The sequence below is a fragment of the Chaetodon trifascialis genome, chromosome 11 (assembly GCF_039877785.1).
Source record: "Chaetodon trifascialis isolate fChaTrf1 chromosome 11, fChaTrf1.hap1, whole genome shotgun sequence".
Classification (NCBI taxonomy): Eukaryota; Metazoa; Chordata; class Actinopteri; order Chaetodontiformes; family Chaetodontidae; genus Chaetodon; species Chaetodon trifascialis.
In genome coordinates, this window is record NC_092066.1 from 1,058,126 (window position 1) to 1,077,856 (window position 19,731).

The window sequence follows — 19,731 nt, forward strand, 5'->3', positions numbered from 1 at the left end:
CAGTCAGGGAAAAGAATCAGTTTCAGGTAAACGCTGACCGACTGGCAGCGAACGCAGCATCGAACGCAGAAGGACGTGACGCCGTAAGAAGAGCCGCAGCCCCGGTCTGACCTCAGTCAATCTAAGACCAGGACGTGTAGCAGGACAGTCCAAGAACCAGACCAGCAACACTGTAGAGTCCTGCCAGCGCCCCCTGGAGGACAAACTGTAGAGTTTGCTCTGGATGGATGGTGAAGGTGAGGGTCACTGAATCGTCCAATGAGAAGCTGCTTTTTAGGGTTTTAATGGCTGAACGGTATTTGTTAGAAAATGTGTGTCACAGGTAACTTCTGCTGGGTGACACGTCAGAGCAGCCCTGAGGCCACCTTTACCTGTCACACAGCACTCTGACAGGTTCATCTGAACATTTCACTTTTCTTCATCTCACTTCACTTTTCTTCACTGTCCTTCACTTTTCTTCACTGTCCTTCACTTTTCTTCACTGTCCTTCACTTTTCTTCATCTCACTTCACTTTTCTTCATCTCACTTCACTTTTCTTCATCTCACTTCACTTTTCTTCATCTCACTTCACTTTACTTCACTGTCCTTCACTTTTCTTCACTGTCCTTCACTTTTCTTCACTGTCCTTCACTTTTCTTCACTGTCCTTCACTTTTCTTCATCTCACTTCACTTTACTTCTTGATTCAGTTTTCAGTTTCACCTGGACTCACAGGGAGTAACTGGGGGGGCCTGACTGGAGGAGTTTGACTGGCGTGTTTATGTGTGTGATGACATCATGGCAGGACACAGGTATGGAGAGCTGGAGCAGGTACAGGTGTGAGCGTCACAGCAGCCTCAATGTTTCAATGAACCACATGTAGGCAACACAGACAAGCAACGACCTCATCCTCCCTCTGTGTATGTGCGTGTGTGTGTGTGGACAGAAACACATTCATGAATAAACAGAGAGGTGAAGACAGAATCCAGGACACAGTGATGGACAGGCAGAGGACAGGTTTGACTCTAACATGTTAACACATGATTCATGGTCACTTCCTGTTATGACATCATCAGTGTATTTAACATTACTCACCAACACTGAAAGACAATAATTACTTTTAAAATCACTAAATTACTGTTTTCTTCATTAATAAATGTAAACAATGAGCTGCAGCAGAGCAAACTGTCCAAGTGAAGTGGTTAACAGACAGAGGAGCACAGCGGCTCTCCTACCTTCATGGGGGAGATGTGAGCGTGGGTGACGTATCCGTGGACATTCTGGATCTGGGACAGGTTCTTCTCTGCTACCTGGACCAGCTCCGCTCCCCCCGCCTCCTCCGTGAGCTGGGGGGAGCTCTGGTCCTGAGGGGACGAGTCCTCATCGTGGTGCCTGTACTTCTGGAACAGGAAACACAAACAGGAAGAACGGTCAAAATACAGATGTGGACCTGAAGTCTGTCTGACAGGCGGCAGGCGCCATCACGTAAACCTGGTCACATGACTGCACCTTCAGTTTCCATCGTGTTTGAGTCAAACCTGCTGTGTTTGTTGTTCATGTTTTTTTAAGGCCGTGCTGGTCAAACGTAGACTCTGAGGTCAGAAAGACAAGAGACAACAGACACACGTCAAAGTCCACAACCTGCTGAACCCGTGACGATCAGTTCCAATCACCTGCCACATGAGGTGACACCTGTGCTAAAGGTGAACACCTGTGCTGGAAAATATCTGATTCTTTGAGAAAACTACAACTCCCACGATGCATTTCAGCAAGAAGCATCCGACCACTAAGCTTCAAATTCTGACGTGCTGCAGAAAAAGCTCATTTGCTTCTGGATTCTGGGTCAGCAAACAAAGTGCCGCCTGCTTTCTTCTCAAGAGACTGCTGCTGAGGCTCATGGGTAACATTGTCTTTAGAGCCTGATACAAAAACATGACTTCTCACAGTGAAGCTGGCTGGAATGTGAACACACGATGCTTCCATCATCGGGGAACAGCACTATGCTCTCTGACAGGACTGACGGACAGAGGCAGCACAATGAGACGGTTTAGAAAGTGTTTAAAGGAGCTGAAGACGGAGACGAGAGCTGAGACGAGGCTGATATGTCCCTCTCAGGCGTCTCGTCTGCTGCAGCTTCACATCCTGATGAGTCAGAGCTCCGAGTCTTACTCATCTGTTTTCTGGCTTTAAGGAGAGAAGTTCATGTTGACAGGTGAGCGACTCGACTGTCCTGAACCTGCGCGTTACATAACCAGACTCAGGCTGAGTGACGGACGCCTTCCAGTCCACTCCTGAGCACCGTCTCCTGGACAGGAGGCGGGACAGAGGTGTGATGGGCCGTGGGTGGAAAGAATTAGTTTAACGATGAATCCACGGCAGGAAGTTCATCTCAACACATCTGCTTCCTCTTCCTCATATTTCATTTTCATATCTGTGCTCATATTTCAAATGATTGATGATTGATTGATGTGCTCTGCTGGTGAAGACAAAAACTCATTTACAACCTTTGACAAGCAGAACTATGATGATCTACGACATTTTTGGTCAACAAATTTCGACTAAATGACAGAAAGGAGGAGGAGGAGGAGTGCCACATGGATGAATTACTGCTTTATGTGGCACATTAATGAAACCTCCATGCTGCTGTAAGAAGCTCAGAAACTTTCAGCAGCTGCTTCAAAGGGACGTTAATCTGCATCTGAACAGGACGACTGCCTGTGATTGGCTGAGGCCTGGATCAGCTGGCAGGTTGGCAGCCCACCTGCGTCTGAGCCGTCACTCCCACCAGCAGCACAGAGACGAGCGCTGTTCTGATCAACAACACAATCAGCTGTGGGGAATGAGTCCTATCTGACCTCCAATCAGGACACCTTCAGAGAAAAATGGACCTACAGAAAATCAATCGATCACTAGTTTATCAATCGAATGTTCACTTATATTTGGACTGTTCAGGACACTGAGCGACAGTTTCACTCTTTCCTGATGTTTTATAGAGTAAATGTTTGTCAATGAACAAAATAATAACCAATCAAAACATAATCAATTAGTCGACAACTGCCGAAAGTCTGCAGACTGAACGTCTGCAGATTGTTCAGACTGTCGTTTCGAGAAGTTTCCAAGTGTGTCTACAGGTGTTTAACAGCAGCATCTTGGCTTGGAGTTGCAGTTGTACGTGTGAACATCATATCCTGGTTTGGACAAACCTGAACCTGACAAGCCTTCTGGAGTTCATCTGCAGTTCAAGATGAGACCAAACGTTTCTATGGAGGTCAGTTACTGAACCACGGCAAAGGCCAAAGTGTGGTCTGCAACAGACCAGGTAAGCCTTGTTTTTAGCCTGCTGGTACCTGGAAACACCTTTTGTTGTGTCGTAACAGGTAAAAACGTCTGAGCGTTACGATCATCAGGCTCATCAGGAATCAGAAGGTCAGTCTCTGACAGAACGGAGACTCAAACTAAAGCAGTCGTCGATCAACGTGTCGTCAGCAGCCAACGAGTCAATGACGGCGTGAATCACAGCAGCCAATAAAACAAGTTGTCAAAAACAGAATCTCTGCTTTCGTGACAATCCTTGAGTCTTAAATGTGCACAAACATGTTGAGCTGACGGCTGCTGACGAGTGTCAGATGAGCTGTGGACGAGTGTGGACGTCTGGATGATCCAGAGAAACACCAACGGTTCAAACTCTAATCTTTGAGGTTTTGACAAACTGAACGTCATCTGTTTTCATTTGTGTGATCTGGCTGGACTGAACCTTTAAAGTGTGCATCATCTGGTCATTGTGCTCCTTGTTTCTCCTCAGAGGGAAGACATCACCTCCTCTCTGACCGAGCAGTCTGCACACAGCCATCGGTGTGTGAAGGGCAGCGCCTCCATTCATCAGGCTGAGCGCCGCCAGCCGACAGACCGAACGTTTGCTTAATTCATGAAGGACGATGGCAGCTGCCAGAGAGGCGGCCAACAGTTACCGCTCACAGAGTCAGAGGCGTGACTCTGAACCAACACGGACACTGAGGAGCTAAATCCTGATGTGACCAACATCACCGAAACCTGAAGCTACAGCCTGGAAACTCAATCCTGGTGAAGTCAGAGTTACAAAAACATTTTATCAAATTCCTGAACTTCAAGCTAAAAATCTGTGTTTGATTTGGAACCATCTGGCCACGGTTCCCTGACAGAAAGCGATGGATCGTTCCGGTGAGGTTGGGCGCGAGTTGTGAAGCAGTTCAGGTTTCTTGTTGGTGAGTGAGCTGCAGCAGTGATACTCTGCAGTGCTGCATCGCTGTGGTTAAGAGAGCCGAGACACAACGCAAAACCTTCCATCAACCAGTCCACATTCGCCCCAACCCTCACCTTCATCATGAGCTTCCTCCACAGGACGGCTGGATGAGCACACCCCGAGCAGAGCCGCTGCTCCTTCATGACGGAGGGGGCCAGCTGAGGGGGTTCAGCATGTGATCAGGACCCTCCTGGGCATCTTCCTTTGGAGCTTTTCTGAGCACAGTAAACTGGCAGGAGACCCCGGTGGACCCCGAACATGCTGAGGGGATTATATGTTTCATCTGGCTGGTCCATCGTGTCTCTTGCTTTGTCTGTCAGAGGCTGCGTTCAGGACACACTGTGTCTGCAGCAGTGTTCGCAACACAAGAGCTATTTTAGGAATCACTTCAGAGAAAGACCCGTGAGATTTCACATGTGAAATGTCTGTTTTCTTTGAATGTAAAGAGCTCTTTCACACAGACGGAGCAAACTGGTCTCATTTTGATTCCTTGCGTTTTGTACCTCACATCGTGTCTGAACACATCTCCGTATGTGAGACCTCCGTTTGTTACTGACGAGCTAAAAGCGTTTTTTGATTCTCTCCACTTCAACACTGAAGACAACACCCAGGAACCCAACTCCAGGAGCTTTTAACTGAAAAATCATGTGAGAGACGACTTCTTTTTCACACATGAAGCTGGACAAAGACCCAGAAGATGCTCGACAGCAGACAGCTGCTCATCCTGCTGACACAGCCAGTCAGTGCAGCTTCCTGACCGGACCTCTTCAGTCAGAAAGCCTTTCAAAAAGACAAACAATCTCCTCCGTGTGAGCCATCATGACCAGCTGATGGCTGGGATGAGAGTCTCACGTTGTTCAGCAGTAACAGAGTGTGAGAAGGCAGCCTGACGCTCGTTCAGGACAGTGTGGAAGAATTCACACTTCTCTGTTCACACCTTGTGACCAGCTCCAGAGCCTCCCTCTGATCTGATGAAATCAACAATCTAAATAACTCAAGGGTTCAGCAAACACTCAGCCATTAAACAGGTCAGGTAAGAACACCTGCATCAGAGGACAGATGTGCTGCAGCCCGACCAATCAGACAGCGTCACCCTGCTGTCGACTCAGCTGCACCACAGCCTGTCAATCACAGCTGTCAATCACTTCACTGGAGAGTCTGACTCATTTTCCTCCTCTGATAGCAGCTGGGTTTGATCCTCAAACTGCACCGAGCGTTAACTGACACCAGTCCTCCTCCAGTGTGACCAGTGCTTCAGAGGAACTGGTGTCAACACAGACTCATGTAACTTTGCAGGATGCTGCATGTGAATTAGACACAAACACACGTCTGAGAGGCTGAAGCAGGCTTACATTAAAGATACTGCAGTACAGCTGATACTACTGTAGTACTGGTCGAGAGCTCCACGGCAGCCCTTCAGACCGTTCAGAAGTTGCCAGCTTCCTGCAGTGAGTTTTCGGTCATGTTCTGCATCCTGATACCTTGGTTGACTGTGGTGAAACAGTCAGCTGACAGATGTTTACAGATGTGGCTGCACTGCGTCTGCAGCAATGATCCACGATGACGGTCCTGCTTTAATTACTGATTTAATTACTCGGGGATTACATCCGAGTACATTAAAATGGGAAGGCAGATTACAATGCAGAGTCCAGATGACCTCCAACCAGCGACGCCTTCAACGTCACTGAAGCATGTTAATGAGGGGTAGTGCTGGCTGATAATGTAATATTATCCATTAAAGACTCTCAGCATTATCGCAGTGATCCACAGATAACTGGGATTTTACTTAAATCTATCACAGCCGGAAATCTCAAACACAGCAGAGCATTTTTACGGGATATGGTTTAAGTGGAAACATAAACTGAACCAGTACCAGGACCACTTAGAGGTGCAGGACTTCTGGACAGGCTGGGTTCAAATGTGAACCCCTGGTTATACGTCACTATTCTCAGTTAAATTAAGGCAACTCAGACAAGTTTCTGTACATGTGAAGTCCATAGACGAGTCTTATTGTCTGGCACTACTTTAAAAACACGGCTACATAAATATCCTGAGGACATTCAGACAAACTGCCAGGTATAACAGAAAACACTGAGGTAAATTCCCTGACCCCTCGTTCAGAAACCCCACGTGGAATAAACCGCTCGGGATCATTTCACCAGCCAAACCACTTCTCGCGCCCCCGGCTGCTTCAGCACATCTTCAGCGGACTTTTCGCTAACGGTCATCGCCGACGTGGCCTGTTGACAGAGACACAAACACACAGCAGCTCTGTCCGAACGCTGCTCAACCACAGAGCAGCAGATGGAGAAGCATCGGGAGGCTGCAGGCGACCTGAGCTGTCACGACAATCCGAGGAAACACGAGCGCAGAGAAGCCCAGAATCACTGTCTGAGAGCAGGAAGTGTGTGAAAACAGTGGGTTTAAAGGTTCGAGTCCCTCTGCGGGTCACTGAGCCCTCGCAGCCTAAATCGGTCTGCATCTGTGCGACTGAACAGGGGCTGGAAGGGGAGCCATGAAGGTGGTGCTCTGGCTCCTGTCCACTATTCTCAACTGTTGTTGTTTCAGTCAGCGCCTGCTTTTAAAATGTGAACCACAGGGTGAAAGGTGCCGATGTGGACGTCGCCACGATGCTGCTGTGAACGCATCGCAGGTCGCTGCAGCGGCTTCATGTCAGAGTGTCCTTGAGCGAGACACTGAGCCCACTCACTGTGGACGAGAGCAGCATAAATGGAAATGTGGACGTAGGAGGCAGCGGGGAGGTTTCCAGTGATGACACTGTCTGCCTGAAGAGAGCCGCCTCTTCCTCCTCCTCCTCCTCCTCCTCGACAGCTCTCAGAGAGACGAGGAGGAGGAGGAGGCACAGCGCCGACTCCTGCCTGCCAAAAGCTGCTATAAATAGGAGCATCACCACGGAGCGGATGTAGCAGGATGTTCAGGAGGAGGAGGAGGGTTTCTGGATGATTCAGGGATGTGATGAAGAAGAAGAAGATGGGAACAACCAAGCGAGGAGTAATATCCCACCACGATCTCTCTGTATTTACCGTCTTTTGTCTGTCTGTCTGTCCACTTGGCTGCTGTGCGAGGACAGACAGGAACTTTAAAGTGTTTCAATGATTTCCCATCGACCACACGCAGCAGCCATGAACTCTGTCCACAACTTCAGGCTTCTCCTGAATCTCCCCAACTGGGTTTCAAACATTTCGTCCTTCACTGATGTAATCGCTTTACGCAGCCATATTCAAACGTGGGAACAAATATGTGACCTGTTATGACCTGTCTGCAGAGGACGCTCCTGAAATTCACTGATGCTTAATCAACAAACAAAGAGGAAGACGCTGAGCGGCAGAGTGTGGTTTGGGTTGGAAATGACCAGCAGAGCTGCTGCTGTCAGCAGGGTCCGAATTCAGCACCCGCCGCTGTGTGGTCACGGCCCAGGCAATGAATAAAACAAACGAGGTCAGCCGCCATTGGCTGGCTCCTGAAATAAGCCGATCAACTTGCTGGTGGCGTCGTGCAGCATGTGACCGTCAACGACTGCATCGCAATTCTGTGAGTAACCCATGTCGTCCACCTACTTTATCTAACTACCACAGGGGAGAGTTCTGCAGTGAGTGTGAGGACAGTCTGAAAGGACACACGAAGACAACCTGCAGAGAAGCAGCTTCAGAGGTGAGATGGTGAAGAGACGACGGTTTAAGAAACCCCGACCAGCAGCAGCATTGGACCGATGGCCGGAGTCAGAACTCAGAGTATTGTATGATTTTTTCACATCTTTTTCCCAGTAACGATGTTTTTTTAAATTTTCAGTTTAGCTGCCACAGAAGGGACGCAGCAGAAGGTCGTCTCAGCGCCGTCACAGAGACACAAAGACGGATACGAAGGATTGACGTTGAAGCCACCATAACCACCAACAGTCACACCACAACGCCGAGACCCACAGAGCAGCTGCACGGTGGTACGAGCAGACCCTCAGACGGACGTCCAACGGGCGGCTTCCACCGGCATCCACACACTTTGTCTCAGTGTTGACATCCAACATCGGACTGTTTGAAGGTTTACTACACTGAAATATTATCTGAAACCACACACGACTGTATTTACCCAAATACCGCAATTAACTACAATTTTGAGGTATTTGTACCTCATTTCTTTCCTTCTATGACACTTAATAGTTCCACTTTATAGTTTCACACAATAAAACATGAACATGATGAACACATGAACAACTGTAATCCAGTGAGGTTACACGCAGAGTATTATTCGAGTATTTACTTCAAGCATATATTGATGCTAAAATACTGTATAGGATTTGACCTGAAGAGTATTTCTACACTGTATTGTATTGCACTGTATTACTACTTGTACTTAAAGGATGTGAGTAGTTCCTGTACCACTGACTAAACACTGGATAAACACACAGCAGTGGTCTTTCCCTCTCAGCGGTGCTGCAAACAGATGGAGGTGAGCTGAGGTCTGAACTCACTCAGGCGCTCTGGATGTGGATGTGGATGTAGATCTGGATCTGGATCTGGATTTGGATCTGGATCTGGATCTGGATCTGGATCTGGATCTGGATCTGGATCTGGATGTAGATGTGGATGTGGATGTAGATCTGGATCTGGATCTGGATCTGGACGTGGATGTGGATGTAGATCTGGATCTGGATGTGGATGTGGATGTGGATGTGGATGTGGATCTAGATCTGGATGTGAATGTAGATCTGGATGTGGATGAGGATCTGGATCTGGATGTGAATGTGGATCTAGATCTGTATGTGGATCTGGATGTGGATCTAGATCTGGATGTGGATGTGGATCTGGACGTGGATCTGGATGTGGATGTGGATGTGGATCTGGACGTGGATCTGGACGTGGATGTGGATCTGGATGTGGATCTAGATCTGGATGTGGATCTAGATCTGGATGTGGATGTAGATGTGGATGTAGATCTGGATGTGGATGTGGATGTAGATCTGGATCTGGATCCGGATCTGGATCTGGACGTGGATGTGGATGTGGATGTGGATGTGGATGTAGATCTGGATCTGGATGTAGATCTGGATGCGGATGTAGATCTGGATCTGGATGTAGATCTGGATGTGGATGTAGATCTGGATCTGGATGTAGATCTGGATGTAGATCTGGATGTGGATGTGGATCAGGACGTGGATGTGGATGTGGATGTGGATCAGGACATGGATGTGGATGTGGATCAGGACGTGGATGTGGATGTGGATGTGGATCAGGATGTGGATGTGGATGTGGATGTGGATCAGGACGTGGATGTGGATGTGGATCAGGACGTGGATGTGGATGTGGATGTGGATGTGGATCAGGACGTGGATGTGGATCAGGATGTGGATGTGGATGTGGATCAGGACGTGGATGTGGATGTGGATGTGGATCAGGACGTGGATGTGGATGTGGATCAGGACGTGGATGTGGATGTGGATGTGGATCAGGACGTGGATGTGGATCAGGACGTGGATGTGGATGTAGATGTGGATGTGGATCAGGACGTGGATGTGGATGTGGATGTGGATCAGGACGTGGATGTGGATGTGGATCAGGACGTGGATGTGGATGTGGATGTGGATCAGGACGTGGATGTGGATCAGGACGTGGATGTGGATGTGGATGTGGATCAGGACGTGGATGTGGATGTGGATCAGGACGTGGATGTGGATGTGGATGTGGATGTGGATCAGGACGTGGATGTGGATCAGGACGTGGATGTGGATGTGGATCTGATGGGCGGGTGGATGAGGGCTGAGTTGAAGCTAAGACATTCTCTGAGCTGTGGTGAATTCAGTTCACTCTGAACACTTTACAGCTCCACGATTGATAACTTCCGGCAAAATCTATTGAGTGTGTGGCAGAAAGCAGTCGATGGGCTGATCGATGGGACTTAATTAAGACAAGTTGTGATCAAACTGATGCGGAGCAGAATTCACAGGCGGGCGGTTAATCAGAAGCACCGCTGAAGCTTTTAACCGTCGAGGCTCCAGTCTGAGATTCAGCGTCATCTGCTCAATCCCTCAGATTAACGACGACACCAATCAAATCCTGATCCATGTAGAACAGGCAGCGCTAATCTGAGCGGTGCCTGAGGGTTCAGAGGTCAACGCAGCGCTCCACATGATACTGTAACTCCACCCCCCCACCCCCAGGCGCTCACTGTGATTGTCCAATCAGAGCCAGGGGGCCAAAAGGTCAACGGGGAGGTTCAATTTAAGTGGACTCGAGTCCATCAGAGACTTTCTATCACAGAGCTCATGGATGCCGACAGCAAACTGGCCTGCTGTGATCTCACCTGACAGAATTTACAAGACAGGTAAATAAAGCCTCAGCCAATCTGAGCGTTCTGGATGAGATAACCAATCCCGGCTCCCCGGTGTCAGAGGGTCGAGGTCAGCAGTGGTCTCAGTTTCTATCCTCCTCACAGCTCTCAGCTGTCGTCTTCTTTATATTTACTGACCTCAGGTCTGCCCTGAAGACTTCAGCGACTCTCTGAAAGAAACAATCTGATACTCGCACAGTGATTGGCCAGGTGGCGTCCTCCTGAACAACAAGGCTACGAACGTCCGGACACAAGCTCATAACAGGTAGAGACACGTTAGTCTGCAGGCAGGAGCAGGAACAGGAAGAGGAACAAACCACAACTACATCCTGTGTGAACCAACACGGCGGTCTAAAGCTTTCAGCTTCTGTGTGTGTGTGTGTGTGTGTGTGTGTGTGTGTGTGTGTGTGTGTGTGTGTGTGTGTGTGTGTGTGTGGTTTCAGACTGATCTGGGATCTGGACTCTGGACCTGAAAGCACATCCAGCTGAATGACAGCGACACACAGACTGACAGTGAGGACAGAGAGACACACTGAAGCGCTTCAAAGACCAGTACGATCAGTGGACACACTCTGTCCCCACAGGTCTGTCTTCGCTCGGCTCCTCGTGTCTCAGCTCGCCGCCTCCATCCCTCATGTCTGACTGAGGCTTTGGAGAGTCGGTGTTTCCCTGCAGAGCACATGTTGACCACACATGCACGTGCCTGCCGGCCTGCCTCTCATGCTGCCTGTCGGCCAATCGCATCCCAGCAACGCTGCCATCTCGGCCTCTGACTGGTCGATTCAGTGACGCAGAGATGACAAGCAGCTCGGGCAGCCTATTGTGTCGCATCAGGTCAAACAGTAAACACAGCCGCTGAGCGCCGAGCTACAGGGCTTTCCACCCTCAGCTGTGTCTGACAGGCGCAGGGCAGCAGCATCAAGCACAGCAGAACCTGGTCTGGTCCTTTCCGGGTCTGACATGTTTTCTGGTTTCCAGCTCGACTGTGTTCAGCCTCTCCTCTCTCTGATGTGTTCACTGCCCTGCAGTGTTTCTCTGTGTCGCCCACACAGGTTTGCCTTCTGAGATTTTTCATATTCATGAGTGTCCATCTCTCCTCTGCCTGAACTACGTTTCTGTGATGGAGCGCCAGCGTTCAGGTTTGAAGGTGAACCAACGGGCTGAGGTTTGTCTCCACGCCGTCCGTGGTGACGGAGAAAACCTGCTTTAAAAGCACTTTATCATGAATGTAAACAGGAAGCGCACTAACCCATCAGAGAACCACAGCTCATTTCTAGAGACCCACAATCATCCAAACGTGTGAAACCACAAACCTCAGCTGTCGTCAGTTCAGAACATTCAGATGAGCGTGACAGCGATCAGGGCTTTGGTCACTTATTGAGCTTAAATGCTTCAAAGTCTGCTTCAACTCTGACCGAGAAATTACTCTTAATTTACCCAAACTGACAGATTCAGGCTAATGTGCATTGAGTTATTATTCCTGACAGAAAACAATGGAAAATAAAACTCAAGTTTCAAAGTACAAAAGGAAACAAACAGAAAACTGATAGCAAGAAAAACTGAAGAATCAATCACGTCTTCGCCGGACCGCCGACACCTTTTAATGCTCACGACACACCGATTACAGCCATTGATCGATTAAGAGATCAGTCAGTCGACAGACAAATGATCGATTCATCGTGAGGCCAGTTATCAAGCAAAAACAGGGTTTGCTGCTCTGTTTGTTGGCGAGACGCCACTTTGTTTTTGTGACACTGAAACGATGAATCGTGATCACAGTTGATCAGTCAATACTTACAATAATCATTAGCTGTGGCTCTGATTGGTCCTGGCGAGCAGACATGAACTCACAAACAGCTTAAATTCAGCGTGAAGTTTACCTGCAGACGCCCGACTGGACAAACTCAGTTTGGCTCTGAGAGTTTTCTCCAGGTTTTAGAAACGAACGCACCCCGACGCCCGGGCCGTGACCTCACACACGCTCACCACGTGAGACGCCAAACTCTGCCTCCACCTCCCTCCTGGCAGATGCTTCCACCCACCTTGCAGCCGAACATGAGGGAGATGGTGCTGTTGGTGCAGGCCACCTTGCAGTGGCACAGCATGGGCGAGAAGCACTCCACCTTCTTCATGCCGGGGGACATCTTGTCGGCGCCGGGGCAGTTGGCCGACAGCCGCCTCCTGCGGGAGCGCTGCCGGCTCCTCCCGCGCCGCCCGGCTCCGGCCGTGGCTCCCCCCGCACCTCCTCCTCCGCCTCCACCTCCAGCCTCTCCACCTCCTCCTCCACTGCTGCTGCTGCTCCCTGCTCTCACCATCCGCCCTCATTCCTCGCGTCGCTCCATCGCGGCGGGGAGGAAACGACTCCCAGAGCTCTTCCTTCATTCAGGGAGAACCTCCCCCCTCCTCGTCTCCACTGACCCCTCCTCCTCCTCCTCCTCTTCCTCCTCCTTCTTCTGGTAGAATATATTCCTCTCCCTCTTGACCTCCTCTCAGGCGTTTGCCTCGACTCCTCTCTCCCTCGTTCTCTCGTTTTCCTCCTCTCTCCCTGTTGCGTTCCCTCTCTCTCTCTCTGCACTGACAGAGTGGTGATGATGATGAGAGCCAGGGCGAGCAAGCACCACTGTGTGTCCGTGTGTGTGTGTGTGTGTGTGTGTGTCTGTGTCTGTGTGTGTGTGCGTGTGTTAAGCTTTCCTCTGTGGGGGTGTGATTGGTCTCCAGGGAGAGGGGGGTGGGGGCGACAGAGGTTGGTCACATGACTCATCGGAAACGAGGAGGGTTGAACGAGAGAGAGAGAGAGAGAGAGAGAGAGCGAGAGTGGGGGTGTATCCTCAGGGAAGGTAGAGTGATGTAGGACAAAGTCAGTGATGTGGAGGAGAGGAAGAGGAGAAACAGATGGAAAAAAAGGAAGAGGAGGAGGCAGGAAGAGGAAGACAGAAAGAGTAGGAGGAGGAGCGGGAGGAGAAAAGAAGAAGGAAAGGTGGAGGACCAGAGGAAGGGGAGGATGAAAAAGAGGAAGAGGAGGAGTCAGATGGAGAGGAAAAGGAATCGAAGGAGGAGACTGAGGAGGAAGAGCTGACCACCAGAATAGAGACAGAGGGGGAGAAAAGGAGGTGCAGCCTTTATTTACATCAACACTTCCTGTCAGTTTGACATCAGTATTTTGCGTTATTATGGACAAAAGGACGTTTCTGAACGTTTTGTGTCAAGAGACAGCTTCACCATGCGAGTGAGACACAGCTTCACCATGAGACTGAGAGACAGCTTCACCATGAGACTGAGAGACAGCTTCACCATGAGACTGAGAGACAGCTTCACCATGAGACTGAGAGACAACTTCACCATGAGACTGAGAGACAACTTCACCATGAGACTGAGACAGCTTCACCATGAGAGCGAGAGACAGTGTCTCCTGGACCAGCCTTCAGGAGACACCTTACAGGATGAGTGTGTCGTGGTCACTGTTAGCATCAGTGCTAGGAGCAGAAACAGGCCTGTCCTGCTGATGGACGGATGAACCTTCAACACCTCACTGCTGCACCTGGCGCTTCTTCTCCAAACCAGGTGCTCTCTTTAGCTCGGTGTGGACGACTTCTGGCTTTCAAAGAGGTCAAAGTTCACACATAAAGGAGCGAAAACACCTGCATCGACCAGAAGTTAGCGTTAGCAAACAGGGAAGACTTGCAGAATGAACAGGGGACACCTCCCTCTGAGATCTGATCACTGTCTGTGTGTGTGTGTGTGTGTGTGTGTGTGTGTGTGTGTGTGTGTGTGTGTGTCCTGGGCGGAGACGTCAGGAAGCTGAGAGATTCCCTCCTATCTGTTCGTCTACATCTGCCGGCTTTTAATTGGACTGTTTCTCTGCACGTCTACAACACACACACACACACACACACACACACACACACACACACACACACACACACACACACACACACACACACACACACACACACACACACACACACACACACACACACACACACACACATCCGCCCACTGTCTGTCTCTGCGTTAGTCATTCAGGGTGAAGAGGAGATGAGAGAAAATGTGAGAAGTGAGGAGGAGAGGAGGAGGACGAAGGTCTCCGTGTGGTTTTATTAGATTATGTTGAAGCTATTTTCTTCCTCTGAACGACGGACGAGTGATTCAGGACTGCTGCTCGCTTCATGCCACCACTGACAAATCAAAATCTATTTTAAAAGACGAATATTCAAATCTAATTACAGACGACGCAGGAAAAATATGGCTAAAATGTAAATTAGACATTTAAAAAAAGTATGAGACCAGAGATGAAACCAAAGTCCACTAAAAAGAGCAGCTGGCGCCCCCCAGAGGCTGCGTCATTCATTACAGCCACAGGCTCAGGGTTTGTCCAGAAGGTGGCGCTGACTGAACGGTCACGGGGTCGTCAGAGCAGAGGGTTCATCCTCTGAAGAGCAGGAGTACAGCAGGACAATTCCTGGTGACACGTTGACAGGCGGCTCGATCAGGTTTGAACAACTCGATCAGGTGAGTCATGAAGGCGTGGCAGGCGACACCGCGGGCCCTGACCAATCATTCACCACCTGCGTGATGTCACTGAGGAACTGACTGTTGGTCTGCTAACAAAAATTCAAACACATCATCGACTCGAACGTGAAAATTAATATTTAAGGTAGAAAAGAAGCAGCACCAGCAGCTCTGACAGCACAGCATGACGGACAGGAGCACGTGGCCACGTATCTCTACGGCAATGGCAGCTGAGGCTCATGGGTACTGTAGTACTTACACCACTGTGTCCACTGAGAGTGACACACAGGACGTCTTGCATGTTCACATATTCAGACATGATTCGATTCTGGATGAGGAGAACGTGTTTCCATGAGCGCCTCCTCCTCCACGACTGTACAAAACACACCAAAACACACCGCGACTGAACTACAGGACAGGGGGACGAGGACAGAAGACACAGACAGACAGACATCAGATGAAGCTTCCATTTAAGTCAATTACATTTTGGACAGTTTGCACCATTTGGCTTCTGTGTGTGTGTGTGCGTGTGCTGCTGTTTGAGTGCCTCATTATCAAAGCCTGAGTCAGGCTGGCACACACACACACACACACACACACACACACACACACACACACACACACACACACAGTGCAGACTGAGTGTTTGCAGTGACAGTGATAGCAGCTGACAGGTTCAGATGTGATGGCCTCCTTCTAAATTTACCCTGCTGCTTTTTACACATCGCTCAGTACACACACTGCACAACTCACACTGAGGACGTTTGTGTGTGTGTGTGTGCCTGACATGACCTGGTCTCAGGTCCTCCTGGGCTGTGGGTCAGGTAATATATAAAAAATCGTCTCAGGTTTTTTCTAACGCAGAAAATATTGTTCAAACGTTCTTTTATTCTTACTATTTTTGTTATTGTTGATGTTGTTGTTGCTGTTGATCATGTTGTTATTGGTGTTTATTTCTGTGTCAGTCTGGTTCGTTTGGACCAATCACTGTCAGGACTTCACTCAGAAAAGTGAGTCTGGAGGTGAACTCATGAGTTCATGTGTTCAGCTGTGGACTGGCTCCCCCTGCTGGACTGCACTGGACATGTCAGCTGAGTGCTGCAGCGTTGTTTCTGTCCTCGTCTTCGTTATGACGATGCTGCTCTGTATTATTTTATAAATTATGATCAAACAGAAAACCCAAAGCCAAACAAAAACTGAAGGAGCTGAACGAAACGTTCAAAGTCCATCACAACACTCAGAGTACGTCCACATTAAGATGGAGAATGCCTTTTTCTGTCCATTCCAGTCCTCCGTCCATTCACACAGGAGCCAAGCTCACAGGAGGAGGTGAGGAGGAAAACGTCCACTGTGCCCTCCTATCACTGAACCAGAACAGCAGTCTGTGTAAATCCCAGTGAAACCAGTAGGGACCATCACAGGAAACCCTGCAGACTGGGGTGGACAGAAGCACCACCACACACATCCTGCAGGGGGCAGCACATCACCAGACAGGCTGTAGCTGTGGTTCCCCTTCAAAGGGAGACAGACTGTCTTCACCACAGCTTCAATACGTCCATGGAAACAAGAAGACTGACGTCTCTTGTCTGTCTTCTCTGTATCTATAGGCCCGAAAGGTCAAACTCAAGAGTAGTTTTTTTTATTGTACATTCATGTTAGTATGTCCTTGAGTCCTCACAGTCCTCACTGACGTCCTGAGAGGTTCTGACCCACTTGAGGACACCGTCTGATGGACAAGCTGTCTGCAGCAAAGGAACAGGTTTCTCGTTCATTTGAAGGGATTTTTTACATCACCAGTTTCCTTTAAACATTTCCAAACCCTGGAAAATAACATGGTTTTCCAGGTTTTCCAGGACAGGCTCAGAGACTGTGTCATGTGACCAGAATCCCTCGCTGATTGTATGTCTGATTAACCTCACGGATCTGTTTCTGGACTGGATCTGAGGCCCCACCTGTACCTGAAACTACCACAGCCCCCTCAGGTGTGGTGACGCAGGGCCACTCTCAGTCTAAAGATGGCCGCCTGTGTGTATTATTGTCCCAAAGGACCGTCTGGCAGGACTTCTTGTCTCTGTGTCGACCCAGATGGCGAGGCGTCGCCCTGAGGTGGGGGAGGGGGTAGAGTGGGAGCATCACAGCCACTTGAGTAAATATCAAAGCCTCGCCATCAGATCTGCAGCATCTCTGTGCCACTCCCTTCCCAGAATCCTCTCTGCTTACAGGCTAAAATGAGCCCGTTTAACAGCTTTACCTGTCTGCTCTTTAAATATGTGCAAAGCAACGTTTTGTACAGCATGCACAGTTTGATCAACTAATATTTACTGCATGTCATGAAAATGTCAACATTTGTTGGTCATATTGGGTTTTTTTTAAAGGTGCAGTGTGCAGGATTTTTTTTTGGGGGGGGGGGCAGCACTTGGAAAAGCTCCTCAGTGAGCTGAGGCGGAGGAAGCTGGAGCTTCATGATCTGCTCTCTGTGGGAAAGTCAATCAAAACGTCAGGCACTTCCTGTCCCAACAACCACCGCCGCAAGAACAGAGACAGAGCTGGACTCGTTAGAGGACACGTGGAGACAGCCACTCCAGGCCCACAAATAAAGCACTGGGCTGATCTGAGGCAGAGCCCCCCACAACCCCCCACCCCCCATGTCAGAGTCTGCAGCTCAAACACAGACTTTCAGTCTTCAAGGCGGCATCAAGTCCTGCTGACCAGCTCTGACTTCAGCAGAGAGAGAGTGTAATGAGCTGCACACTGGATCCTCAACACTGATCCTACGCTCCGCTTTCGCTGTGTGTTTAAATAATCCAGGTGTCAGAGCACCTGTCGACCAGCGGGGGCAGCAAACACACCTGGAGCACGGCGCTGACAGACTGGTCTGATGTTTGTTGGCCCAGTAATCAATCAAGACAGGCCCAACGTGAAAAATAAACAAACAATACATAATAATAATACATGAATCACCAAAACAAGAAACAGTAGAAAGGAATTCAGAAATAACAGCGCCAGATTTTCAACATGACCTGTACCTGTACCTGTGCATGTACCTGTACCTGTGGATGTACCTGTGTACCTGTGCATGTACCTGTACCTGTGGATGTACCTGTGTACCTGTGCATGTACCTGTACCTGTGGATGTACCTGTGTACCTGTGCATGTACCTGTACCTGTGGATGTACCTGTGTACCTGTGCATGTACCTGTGTACCTGTGCATGTACCTGTGTCTGTACCTGTACATGTACCTGTGCATGTACCTGTACCTGTACCTGTGCATGTACCTGTACCTGTGGATGTACCTGTGTACCTGTGCATGTACCTGTACCTGTGGATGTACCTGTGTACCTGTGCATGTACCTGTACCTGTGGATGTACCTGTGCATGTACCTGTGTACCTGTGCATGTACCTGTGTCTGTACCTGTACATGTACCTGTGCATGTACCTGTACATGTACCTGTGCATGTACCTGTGCCAGTGCATGTACCTGTGCATGTACCTGTACCTGTGCATGTACCTGTGCATGTACCTGTACCTGTGCATGTACCTGTGCCAGTGCATGTACCTGTGCATGTACCTGTGCACATGCATGTACCTGTGCACATACCTGTGTCTGTACCTGTGCATGTACCTGTGCCTGTGCACGTACCTGTACATGTACCTGTGCCAGGCCCATCCTGCACCTTCACCAGAAAGAAACTGTCTTCAAGCGAACACTTACTGTCTAAATGTAACGTCTGTCCCCTGAAGGACCACTTTAATAATGGAGACAAAGCACGTCAACAAAATTTACATTCCTGTGTCCCTTTCATCCATCACAGTCTCTGTGAGACACACTGAGACACAAAGACAGATCCATTATTCAGCGAGAGCAGACTGCTGCAGACACGGCAGCTCAGCTTAACATGCAGCAAAACCACAGAGAGTCTTCATCAGCAGGAATACAAACAGAGTGAGAGAGGGAGAGACCCGGGGGAGAGGACCGGGGGGAGAGGAGAAAGAGCAGGGAGAGAAGGGAGAGGACCAGAGACAGAGGGGGGAGCGGGGGGGAGAGGAGAGGGAGAGGGGGGAGAGGAGAAAGAGCAGGGAGAGCAGGGAGAGTGGGGAGTGGAGAGTGAGGCGAGAGAGGATGAAGAGGAGGGAGAGGAGGGAGTGGACCAGAGACAGGGGGGAACTGAACAGATCAGCTTGAATACCAGCAGCCACAGAACAAACCACACGTCAATCAAACTAAGAAATGATTCTGAATCGCTGCGATCAACATGGACGTCCTGTGCTCTGCCTGAACAGGTGCAACTCTAAAGACGGCCCTGAGCTCTGAACAGCTGACATCAAGTGTCGTTTAGAGGAAAATAAGAGAAACATCGAAAGTTTCTCAGCCCATCTTTGGTCTGTCGCTGGGCACAAACAACGCGTCGCTGAGAGAACGACTGTTTATTCATTTCTGCTGTTCAGCAGGTTTCATTTTCTACATTCATCCACTGCGTCAAGGCTGAGGTGTGTTTGTTAACCCACAGTGGGGGCTCTTCCACTGGAAAGCTGCCAATTGAACTTTAAGATAGTGACATCATCACTGGAGGTCAAAGGTCACAGCATCCAAAGCATACACTGAACAATCCAAGGGTGCTT

The 19,731-nt window shown here is 49.4% G+C and overlaps 1 protein-coding gene across 19 annotated transcripts in view; it reads right to left on the reverse strand.

The window, feature by feature from the left end:
• Positions 1–19,731, reverse strand: part of LOC139338526 (discs large homolog 1-like protein) — an 87,928-nt gene that overhangs the window by 38,143 nt on the left and 30,054 nt on the right. For 18 of the 19 annotated variants that reach the window (XM_070973642.1, XM_070973630.1, XM_070973626.1 and 15 more), the window contains one exon: positions 1,215–1,379. In XM_070973642.1, the coding sequence (XP_070829743.1) occupies positions 1,215–1,379 (165 nt within the window). Of the gene's footprint in view, positions 1–1,214; positions 1,380–12,642; positions 13,052–19,731 lie in introns of those variants that run through there. The other variant, XM_070973623.1, reaches the window with a different exon arrangement.